General features: G+C 42.1%; 1 protein-coding gene across 2 annotated transcripts in view; it reads right to left on the minus strand.

The window, feature by feature from the left end:
• Fam120a (family with sequence similarity 120A) overlaps positions 1-12,786 on the minus strand; it is a 93,837-nt gene that overhangs the window by 33,155 nt on the left and 47,896 nt on the right. For both annotated transcript variants that reach the window (XM_033756800.1, XM_010607640.2), the window contains exons 6-9: positions 9,228-9,325; positions 8,771-9,054; positions 4,039-4,126; positions 1,201-1,428 (exon numbers count right to left, since the gene is read on the minus strand). In XM_033756800.1, the coding sequence (XP_033612691.1) occupies positions 1,201-1,428; positions 4,039-4,126; positions 8,771-9,054; positions 9,228-9,325 (698 nt within the window). The remainder of the gene's footprint in view (positions 1-1,200; positions 1,429-4,038; positions 4,127-8,770; positions 9,055-9,227; positions 9,326-12,786) is intronic.

The raw sequence follows: 12,786 nt of genomic DNA on the forward strand, positions 1-12,786 counted from the left end.
TAAAAAAAAAAAAAAAAAAAAAAAAAAAAAAATTTACAACTACAATTTGAAAGTGACACCATTAGTGAATACCCACATCAAACAATAAGATAAGATTTAGAAGCAGATACTACTGAAAAAATTTAAAAAAGCTGAGTAGATAGTACTGGCTAAATATTCTTTGTGCCCTTTTAATTTATAAAAGCAACATTTAGATTAGTTGATCAACAATCCACTTGTGAATACCATGGAACAAGAGTCTTTCCATCTGACTCCATCTTACAAACCACAGATGGACTGCAGAAAATAAACAGAAAAAGTTCTGATTACAGGGCCAGATATTTAGCTCAATGGCACTATGCCTGCCTTGTAAGCCCAAGGTCCTGAGTTCAATCCCCAGTACCGGAAAAATACAAAAAAGTTCTGATTATATATGGTGGGATAGATAGGTCTTGAGAAAGTTAGTAATACAAGATAGTAACAAACCATTTCAGCATAAGTCTGGTCACTGAAATAACTTGTTAATTTACAGGTCTGCAATTGTGAGTGCCAACATAAAAATTACATTCCACTGAGAGAATTTAAATACACACAGATGTACCTGAGACACCGAGGTTTAAAACAATACCACACCGTATGTATATATTTAAGCATACATTTGGTAAGACACTAATAAAGTGAAATTATGACATCGAGTAAAAAGATAATTACATTTTCTGACTACGCACATGTTAATAAAATCCTGTATAATTATTTTTTGTTTGCTATTAGCACTTTTTAAACTGCACTCAATAAGACAGTTAAACTACACAGCATACTAGTAGCCACACAAAAGAGGAGACATGATTTTTCTAAAATGAAATAGCACAAATACGGTGTGAGAAGTTCTGAGGTTGAAATAAGAAAATAAAATTACTAGTCATAAAATGATACAATATTTCATCAGAAGTTTCAAAAATATACTAAATTGAAGAAGAAAGTGAGACTCTGTAAGTTATCTTAAAATCATATTTAGAAATATAAATTTCACCTTCTGCTTAATGTTTAAAAAGGGAAAAGAGGGCCAGGGATTTAGCTCAGTGGTTTTGCCACCTGCCTCATAAAAAGGGAAAAGTAAACTTTCATTTAAATAGTTCATTAAGACACAAAAACAGTTCACAAAAGGCAAAGAAAAACAAAACACCATCAAATAACAAGCCGCTCCAGGCCCCTGGGTAATACCTTCGTCAGGACATGGAAGATGTAGGGGTACATCAGCCCCTTCTTGTGCCTGTGCTCCGCCACTCTCAACACCTCAGGCGCAACAGGGGGCAGGGGAGGTGTGGTGATGTCCATGTGGTTCCTCGTGGGCATCGACAGCAGGCATGGGATTGGCTGGACAGTGCCCATCTGGCTCCCTTTGCCTTCAGCTAGCTGGCTTCCTGAAGAAGCAGAGGATGAGCCTTCTGCCTACAAAGCAAAGGGAAGGACACAGGAAAATTGAGTTTGTGTCACTTTTCCATTACTGTATCTCAAGTATGCTAGGTGCTTGTCCAATCTGGCAACCACGGAGAGTGAAAATGAATCCTGTGTAGGGATTAGTTCTAGCGTCATGACAGAGACTCGAAAGTACCCTATCCCTTCCCCTACCTGGACCACCCTGCATACAGAAACGCCACTGACACCCCTCTGCCTCACAGGACAGTGTGTGTGCGTCCCACCCACTGTGTCTCTCTGCATGCCTATGTGTGTGGGAAGAGGGCTGAGGAGGACTCATCGCAGGAAGTGGTCCTACCCCCGACAGTTCTTCCCTTAAGGCCTCCAGCTATCCATAGCTACCTCACTGACCTGTTTGATTCTTGTTCACTTCCCTTGCCTTTCTGCTTTTCTCAAGATCTTGCTAATATCACTACAGATGAGGAAACTAACACTCAAGGTTATGCAATTTGACTACCATCATAACACCAGCAGCTCTTAGAATTGGATTTGGGGCGGGGGGCCGGGGATCGAACTCAGGACCTTGCACTTGATAGGACAGGCGGCAAAACCACTGAGCTAAATCCCCAGCCCATTTAGAACTAGATTTTTATGGAGCTCTGATCCATGTTCTGCTCTTTCCTGCCAGCTGTTTTTTGTTTTTTTTTGTGTGTTTTTTTTAGAGTGTATCACTATGTGGTTCATACTGCCCTGGAACTCACTATGTAGCCCAGGCTGGTATCAAACTCACAGTGATCTTCCTGCCTCAGCCTCCTGAGTGCTGGGATTATAGGCATGCACCACCATACCCAGCTCCCAGCTCACAGTTGGTTTTTTTGTTTTGTTTTGTTTTTGGTACCGGGGATCAAACTCGGATCCTTGTGCTTGCGAGGCAGGCGCCGGAACCACTGAGCTAAATCCCCAGCCCTCACAGTTGGTTTTTAAAAGAACAAAACCCTGCTGGGTATAATATCACATGCCTATAGCCCCAGCTGAGGTAAGGAGATCACCTGAGCCTGAGTCTGGGGTCAGCCTGGCCAATATAGCAAGATTCCATCTCTGAAAAAAGAAGAAAAGAAAACTCAAATTCAAGTATTCTCTGTAGTCACTATAAAAACTCAAGTCAATTATATCAAGCAAAAATCAAAACAAAACAAAAACAACAACAAAAACCTAACCTCATCTCATCAAATACTATGGCTCAGATCTACAAACATGGACACAGAAAGATGTGCACAACAGCATCATATATTGATAGAAAATACCTGTTCTGTGACAATCACCCACATGGGATGTGTGCACAGAACATGACAGCAGTTCACTGCCAGCCAGAGGCACTGGGAGAGGAGAGAAAGGACAAAGGGAGACACATGTTAGCACTGTCTGAATCAGCTGAATAACTAACCATGAGCAATTATTATTTGTACAATAAAACTTTTTCTTGATTAGAATAAATGTTGGACATGAGAATTGCTTATTGTTTCCTTTAGTGCAACCCAAAGAAATATACACTCTTCTGTTTTGGAATAAAATAAAATGTCTTCTTTCTACTGATATGCAATTAAGTGCTTCATTTTATCCTGTAATACCCAAGTGCCAAAATTAGTCTTATGAAGAAAATCTCATGGTAACTTCAGAGTTTTCTACACTTTCCCTCTGCCAGAAGGATATAGATGCAAAACAACTCAAAGTGCTTTGGAGATAACTTTGAAAAGAACAGGTATTCACAATGCTCATTTGCAACTCAGTGAGTTTCTAATATGCAGACAATTCTGTTTATAAAACCAACTTTCCTACAGGAGTCCTGTTCCTTCTCAAGAACACAGGAGAAAGATGTGACTTGCAAATTAGCAAGATAACCCTTGGGATCACACACACACACACACACACACACACACACACACACACACACACCCGGTACTGGGGATCAAACTTAGGACCTTGCGCTCACGAGGCAGGTGTGGCACCACTGAGCTAAAACGCTGGCCCTAATTTTTTTTTTTTTTTGAGACAGGGTCTCACTATGTAGACTATATAGTTTAGGCTGGCTGGTCTTGAATATACTATGTATCCCAGATTGGCCCTGAATTCTCAGCAATTCTCCTGCCCTAGCCTCCTGAGTTCTGGGATTAAGGCATGCACTATCACATCTGGCTAGTGATCACTATTAATAGGCAGCCCTAGGTAAGAAGGGAGAAATAAAATTTAGTTTATTTTAATTTTTAAAGTACTTATCCCAGGGGCTTCCTCTGTTAATTCTCACAAAAACGCCTTTAAAAAGGTAGCTCAGGGCTGAGGATTTAGCTCAGTAGTGCCACCACTTGCTTCTCAAGCACAAGGCCCTGAATTTGATCCTCTGCACCAAAAAAAAAAAGGTAGCTCAGGACAGCTTGTCCAAAGAGGAAGGAGGTGTGCAGGTGTCTCTAACTCCCTAAGATAGGCAGGCTGAAGGCAACCCTTAACTCTTCCTTTCCCCTTTTCTCCTCTCTGGAAAGGTGTGTGTGACTGATGATGCTTAAAAGAGAGGGTATTTTTCTTTAAACCAGCACCAATACTACACACCTAGAGTCAGAACTTAAAGAACAGAAAGTATAGACATTATACCTTTGCTTGGTCTCCTAGGTCTCCCCGTGACTGTGGCTCCACATGGCTTCCGGTCTTCTCCCAGCCAATCTTGTTCCCGCTGATGTGGCTGAACATGAAATGAACATAAGCACTGGTTATTGTGGATCATTATCCCAAACAAGTTCATGATGGTGAGAAGGGCCCAAACTAAGCCTGCAGACTCTTAATTAGCAATATTTTTTAAATGCTTTATTAATCTTATGTTCTCCACAAGAAATTATTTCTAGAAATAATTCTATTGTAAGAATATTTCTTCCTGCTTCAAATGGATAGTTGAGATGTTCAAAGATGATCAAAGGTGGAGTGTTCAGTATGTTGGAGGATGCAGAGGAAACAAAGGCAGGCCTTGCACTGAAAGAGCTTTCGGGAAATAAGGTGAAGACTCACCATCTTTGAAGTGACAGACTCAGGAGAGGTAAGAGTCAGTGTTTCCCGGCATACTTTATAAATAAGTGCAAGATGACAACACACAAACCGCACATCCAGTCTGTTCACGGAAAGAGGTGATGAGGTGAGGCTGGGGATGAACAATCAGAAAGGTGGGAAAGTGCACTGCAGGCAGGAGGAGATGGATGACCTCACTGTGTTCAGAGAGCAGGCAGTTAAGGAAACTTAGCTGGGGAGCAGCTTTATTTGACAAAGTAGTAAAAAAGCACAGTAGAAAAGAGATGGGGCAGCCAAAAATAAGGCATTTCAACAGCATCTGTGAAATAGCACTATGACTTTCCTAGTGCCTATGAAAATAATTTAGTAGGTTTAATCAGTGTTAGAAAAACTTGAAATGGAAAAGACCAGGATGAATAATCTGAGTAAATAATTTCATAAATTCCAAATGCTGCCAGGCATAGTGCACAAACCTATAATCCAAGCACTCAGGAGGCTGAGGAGTTTGAGGCCAGCCTGGGTTACACAGTGAGTTCAAGACCATCCTGGACTACACAGTGAGACACTCTCAAACACTCAAACACATACACACACACACACACACACACACACACACACACACACACACACACACACACACACACACACACACACACGAGAAGCAACAACAGACCATTCCACCTCTGGCAAGTCAGCCCTGGGCAGCCAGGGAACCCACCAGGAAGAGATGGCCTTTGAAGGTTGTCAGAAAGCTACTAGAAAGCCCTCAAATTTTTGGAAGGAAGAAAAATAACTAAACTGTAATAAAGGAAAAAGACACACATTTCAGGAGTGTATTCCCTGGGAAAACAGATCAAGTGGAGCTGAATGAAATTCTTTATTCTATATTAAAAACTAAATCAATGTTTTTATTTTATATTGCTTCAACAGTTAAAAAAAAATTTTTTTTTTTTTTTTTTTTTTTTGATACCAGGGATTGAACTCAGGTCCTTGCACTTGCAAGGCTGGCAGCAGAACCACTGAGCTAAATCCCAGGCCCTCAACAGTTAATTAAGTAAGTGTTAACTATCATTTATTATGCACACCCAGCAGCTTATATACCCTACAAACAACTCAGCAGACATCTTGCCTATGTGAGAGTACACAAAACTATGGGCTTGAAGCCACAGAACTACAACCTGAAACACCAGACTGGACCCTGGAAGGCAGGCTCCTGACAGCAAGTAGGTCACAGGCCAGAAGCCTGGACATTGACATCCAACAGTCCCCCTTCCTAGGCTCATCTTCACAGCCCAGATGTGGCCCTACATGAGTCACACATCATTAACATGAGTTAATGGGGGAGGAGGGACGGCAAAGTATATGCAAGAGCAGCTAGCACCCCACATACAAAATCAACAATACATATTGGCATACTCCATGGCACTGGGCTCTCTACTAAAGACTCACATATTAGTGTTCAAGAAAATGAAATATATCTGTACGAAGTTGAAAAGTTAATATTTTCTCTGAATGGGACTTTTATATATCCATTTAAAAACAGCAACATTAAATACACACATACATTTACATGCACAAATAAGTACAGTATACACATAAACTTATATAGGCATATTAAATATAAAAGGAAAATGGGCAAGTTGCTGTCCCTATAAGGACTCATTTATACAAAAGCTATATTTTAATATAAGCAGAGAAAAATAAGGTATTTTAATATTTATCACTGTTGAATATAGATACTTCTTTAGAGGTGAGATCAAGAGGGATTCTTTATATTACATTATCTAATGTCTGAATTCCATGTATCACTGCATCCAGATGGTAATAAGAAAAATGAAATCTATGAATTTTTTTTGGTACCGCAGATCAAACTTGGGTCCTTGCGAGGCAGGGGCCGGAACCACTGAGCTAAATCCCCAGCCCAAGGTGCCTGCAACTCTTAAGACACAGGAAGACAAAGCTGAGGGGCAGGAGCAACCTGCCAAGGAAGGTGGGACTCCTGCGTGGCTCCCTCTCCATGGTATATGTTCAAGAACAAATGTTTCAAAGATTTATGATTTTTTAAAAAGTTAACTTTTTATGTTTAAATGGCATTCCTTCAGTCTTCTTAGGATGAGTATCTTTCTACGTGTTAGTGATACCTGTGTTTCCTTTGAATTGCATGTGTTTGTCTTTTGCCATTTAAAATATTTTAATTTTTTTTAATTTATAGGAAGCTTTTATTTTTCTGGTTGTCTCTTTTATTTCATAACAGTCCGAGTTACCCATCCCTAACACCCTATAAAAAATAAAAGCCACTGATTTACTGTTGGGGAACTGGGTCATTTACATTGTCTGTCATCCCACATTCTAAATTTAGTTATTGCTTCCTTGCGAGATCATTTAACATACACTGTAGAAACTGTAGAAACTGACTCTCTGCACCTATCTGTCCCATACAGTGGGTACTGGGCACACTGTAGCCGATCCAGGAGCAAGTCTATCAAAACCTTTACATCCACGCTGGGGACTTAGCTCAAGGGTTCTGCCACCTGCCTCACAAGTGCAAGGTCCCAAGTTCAATCCCCGGTACCAAAAAACCCCTAGGTGGTAATTACACAGGAAAGAAGAAAATGCTCAGGCAGTTTTGCTTGCTCCAAGTTCAGCTCTCACCCTGATGAAGATAGCTTGTCCAAGAAGATGGGGATTTTGCTGTCTTCTGAATGTTCACCCTAATGAACAAGACAGCCTCATTGTCCATAGTCACCACTCACTTGCCCAAGAGATCACCTTCATCTGGGTTCCACATCTCTGTCACTAGCCCTGAGAATAAAGCTTCCTCCTTCTGCCAATGTTTCAGAGTTTAGAAAGATTTCCCACTCAGATTAACCTGCATTGTACAGATATTTTGATCTTGCTGAAGTGAGTGAATGTTTAAAAGATACTGCACAATGCCTCAAATTCTAGAGTGGAAGGGATTCCTGGACCAGCACTTTCCAGCACCTACCTAAAGCCAAAAACCTTGGGAGCAAAACCCAAGTCAGCTATTCTCAGATTTCTGTGTGCTTGAGACTCACAAGGGTACTTGTTTAAAATGAAGATTTTGGGATGGGATTTAGCATAGTGGCACCGTGACTGCCTTGTAAGCACAAGGTTCTGAGTTCAATCACTGGTACCATAGATAGATAGATAGATAGATAGATAGATAGATAGATAGATAGATAGATAGATAAAAAGATTTCTGGGTCCCAACCAAAAGATCCTGGTTCAAAGGGTCTTAAACCTATCATCTTGTTAGAAGGGTAATGTATGAATGCTAAAATACAATTCTTAACTTTATTTTGGAATTTTACAATTGTACATACAGCAAATTAACATTTATAAATTTTACTTGTTTCATATCAACAGGGTATACAAGCAGACATTTGCTCCCATTTTATAGACAGACGGGACAAAGAGAGAGCATCAGCTGTTTCACAAGTCAGACCAACAAGAACCTGTGTAAAGTATGGAAACTATATTTCCCAAATTTCTTTTTTTCTTTTTTTGGTACTGGGGAGCGAACTTGGGCCCTTGTGCTTGCGAAGCAGGTGGTAGAATCACTGAGCCAAATCCCCGGTCCCCAAATTTCTTATGACAGAAGTCAGACCTGGATATAACATCCACTTGCCCAGATAGCAATTAATGTAATAATTAGCACTGGCTATCCACTTATAAAGTGCAGTTCAAACTAAGGGAAAGGACACAGTTTCAAAGCAAAGATACTTCCCTTTTCTTTCCCTTTTTTGAAACATAAGATAGTTTAAGGGAGAGAGAAATACAAGATTTTCTTGATCATATTTTAACCAACTCTTTATCTGTAAACTTCTGCACTCTAGGGAGAAATTCCAGCCTGTGTTCAGGCAGCTTCTGTGGTTTTAGTTGGGCAAACAGTGTCAACAATGGTGCTATGAGGTGCTGGGAGTTTGGAGGAGAAGTTCAGAACTCTCTTCACCCAGATGCCAGAAGGTTAACACTCTTGGGGCAACAGGGCAGGACTGGAGTAAGGAAGGGACAGTAGCAGCAATCCAAATATACTCCCCAGGTCTACACATCACACAAACCCTCTCCCCAGAAGGATTCCTGCAGTTCAGGCCAGAGGGTTGAGATGTGAGGTACAGACTTGACACCACGGAAATCTTGCAGAGCAGGCAGGCCCACGCTTCCTGTATCCTTCATATTCAGGGAACCTGAGTCTGAGCAAAGGGCACAGCACCTACCTAAAGCCAACAACCTCTGTGAGCAAAACCCAAGGAGCTGCAGCCAGAAGGCAGGCCCCCCAGGCCACTGTGTGACCACGCACACTCACTTGGTCGCCCCTCCACTGCCCTCATCATTGTCTGATGATGATGACGTAGAAGAGCCAGGGAAGTAGGTGGAATCCACATGATTGGGGCTACCGCCCTGGGCTGGGTTGATGGGTGAGGACCGCTCGTACAGTGGTGTGTGTTTCCCCTCGTGAGGAATGTTGCTGTAGCTGTTCTGTTCCGCCAGGTTCTTCCCGCCTGTCTCCAGGGTAAGAGCTGGTTCAGCCAGGCTGTACGGGTATGGACCATGGCCTGGAGCGCCCCCTGGGCTGGGCACCTGTGGGGCCTGAAACACAGCATAGGTCAGTGGGATGGTGGGGCCTGGTGCAGGCCTGGGCTGCCTCCTCCCCGATCAGTTTTGATTCCACAAACACTGGCACCTGTCTTATACATCAATTCAAGGATTTAAAATGCAACATCCAGGGTTCTCTGCCCTACCCACCTCAGGGGGTGCCTTACCACGGGCTTTGCTGGCAGCGAAGTCTGTGGAATGTTGAGCATCTGAGGGGGAACATATGGTGGCACCATCCCAGGCATTCCAAATGGATTTGGTCTGGCTGTTTCACCAAGATGGGAAGAAAATAATAAAACAACTGTGAAGAGAATGCCATCTCCCAGGATACCCATGAAGCCAGCCCAATGCTCATGTCTTGGACCCCCAGATGCTGACATCACTGCTCCTACCTTCCAGAGATCTTTAGAAACTGAGCTTTATTTAACATGTGGCTTCTGACTGGTGAAGTCAACAGAACCAGAAGCCTCAGCAGGTTCCCCTCAGCAGGGGACAAAATAAAGATACAACAATTTCGGGCTGGGGATTTAACTCAGTGGTTCCGCCTGCCTCGCAAGCGCAAGGTCCTGAGTTCAATCTACAGTACCAAAAAAAAAGATTCACTGCAGTCTGCCTTGTAAGCTCAAGGCCCCGAGTTCGATCCCCGGTACCAAACAAACAAACAAACAAACAAAAAAAGATACAACATTTTCTTGTATATTTGTAAAGCAAGAGAAATTTTGTATGTCAAGCACTTTGGAAAAAAATTATGATCTTAGCTAACTAGTAAGTTTTCAAGTATAAAACTGTGGTAGCTGCTGCCTATACTTTTTAGAGTTTTTAAAGTTGTTAAGCAAAACCACTATAAGGTTCCACATTTTACCACGTTTTAAAAGATGAATAATTTTGGGTTTTCTGCAGTTCTTTTTCATAAACCTGTTCTGCATAGGCCAGCATTTGCTAAGCACTACCCTCATTCTAACTTGTATTCTCAGAAGTGTCTGGATGGAAAGCAGTAAAGAACAGGTGAAACACAACAGCAGGAAGCCATAACAAGAGGAGGCCCTGTCAACCCCCCCGCCCCGCCACTCGTGGTGTCTAAAAGCGCAGGAGAGAATTTAGGGACCGATATCAGCTGACGATAAAAAGGAAACTAGTTCAGAGACAATACTTCAAGGAAACTATAGCTCAGCACCAGCCTTGAGGTGACATGAACAGGGTGCAACCCCCACAAAGGAACCTCAAAAAACCACCATAAGGAGGCACATGAAGAAGAGTACTATGCAGGCCCCTGGAGCTGCATTCTATCCTGAACAATCAGCCACTAAGTACCTATGGCAGGGCCTGGGGATACAACAAGCCCCAGAGGGTTCAAGACAAACTACCAAGGATGCCATGCAAACAAAGGCTGTACAGAGACACAACTGGCCCTAACAGGTCCTCAAGGCTGGATATGGCTTCTTCAACCTTCTATAAAAAGGGAACAAAACCAAGCCCAGAGCTCCCTAAACTCTACTTTCCATCTTTAAGCAGTAGAAGCACTCCTCTAACCTCTGACATAAACAGCTTTGAGCAAAGAAAGCACAACCCACAGCCACCACCTTTCACATAAAGTACTACCAAATAAACACAAAAAATCACCCAAGTCTTCCTCTTGTTCTCTGAGAGCAAACGTCCACTGCTGAGCTGATAAGAGGCTTTCTAAGCAATACAAGAAATGGCAAAACCAGGACTGTGAATGCCATCCTGGACACATCACTGTGATTCAGTAGAACCACAGCTTACTGAGAGTCAAAGCTCAGCCCACAGTGGTTAGGACAGAAGCACAGATCATTGCTTTTTTCTAACCCACGAAGATTCAAAACCTAACAAGATACATCCTACAGAGTTTTGAAATTCATGGATCTGTGGCTTTCAGGCTCTGAAACGCTACAGTCCTTTGATCCTGGCTCCCACTAAGAGGAAATCTTGGCACAGCCTCCACCTTTGTACTCACCAGAGAACACTGGCAGTATGAATTGCTGGCAATAGTGAAACGGGCACACGGATGCTTGCAACTCAGATGCACACACACTACATATCTGCATACACTACATTTGTGTAAAAGGAGCCATTCCTAATCAAGCAATATGCCCTCCAAATCTGCACCTCCAAACAAGAGGTGAGATTGCTGTGACTGTTAAAGGCTCATTCTCTGATGATTCTGAATCACTGCCAGATTCAGACCAAATACTCTTATAAAATTTAGCCAAGGTCTAATACTGTCATTTGAATTTCTATCAAAAGTCTTACTCACAATCTTTTATAGCTGACCTTCCATATCTAACTTTTTTGGGGGGTGGGGGGTACTGGGGATCAAACTTGGCCCTTGCACTTGTGCTTGCAATGCAGGCGGCGGAACCACTGAGCTAAATCCCTGGCCCAAATACAGAATCTTATCCTGCTGGCACAGAGAAATGCCTTGTACTGTACATGGAAAGCAGGTCCTGAGTCAACCTCCTGTTGCAGTTCATTCTGTAACATGTTTCCTGATGTCTTTATTTATTTATTTGGAACCAGGGATCGAACTTGAGACCTTGCTTTTATGAGACAGGTGGTGACACCACTGAGCTGAATGAATCCCCGACCTTTAACTTTTAAATAATAAAAATGAAAGGCTGGACTCATTGAGTAATGTAATGGCCACTTTCAATGAAGATTATCCTTTTTTGTTTATTCTACTTTTGGCCATTATATGCTAAAAATTTCCTTAAAGGACAACTTTCCTTTAAACAAGCAAACAAACAAACATTAGAGCATAAAACCAAATATTTCCCTGATGATTGTATTTTCTAAAATTGCACTGCAATGAATGACTTCCAACAAACTTTTTAATGACTCCACCGAGCAAATCACTAGTCTGTCCCAACAGCCCTACAACAACAGCTTTAATGTATCTACATTTTTCCTAAAGTCTGCAAAACTGCCGAATCACTCAGGCCTGCCTCAGCAGCCAGCAGGCCTTCCTCTCAATCAGTTCTTGTTCTCCATGCCATGTGCAGCTGAGCAGAACCAGTGTCTCCTTTCTCCACAAGAGCGTCTTTCTCAGAGGAGACACTGAGCTCACAGGGGAGCCAACATCACCAGTTCCCACTCTCCTTCTTTCACCAGCACATGGTAGAGAGGCAGGCTTTGTTAGAAAAGTAGGCAGACTGAAGACAGGCAAAGACAGGAGAGAAATGCAGAAAGAATGTTTAATTACTTTATTAAAATAATTTTTTAACTTTAAAAATACTTGTCAAACATTACGGATGCCTTTAGGAATGCACAGCAGTAGCCTCTGAGGTGCTGCTGACTTTTCTCCCTCCAAATCCAAGTGCTGCTCTGTGACCCACCCCCTCCAATGACTCATGGTGCCTACACAGAGCTGCCTGGCTTTTGCTCTCCATTCAAATAATTTTTAAAAGGAATAGTATTAAAGTAGACCCTCCTCTTAGAATTGCAGTGAGCCACACCTCTTCTAGTCCAACCTAACACTCTTCTATTAACCTAGCATGTCACTGCGAAGACACTGCCTTAAACAAACAGAATGATAAAAGTCACCTTTTTAAAAATTTTATAATGTAGACAAATGCTAATGTATAATTTTCTAGGATTACCCTAAAAATAGAGCTTTGAAAATTTTGACTCAAATAGTAAGTTAAAGGCTGGGGATTTAGCTCAGTGGTTCCACTGCCTGCCTTGCAAGCACAATGACCAGTTCGATCC

Source organism: Fukomys damarensis, unplaced genomic scaffold, assembly GCF_012274545.1.
Source record: "Fukomys damarensis isolate Sample0158 unplaced genomic scaffold, DMR_v1.0_HiC HiC_scaffold_27, whole genome shotgun sequence".
Taxonomy (NCBI): Eukaryota; Metazoa; Chordata; class Mammalia; order Rodentia; family Bathyergidae; genus Fukomys; species Fukomys damarensis.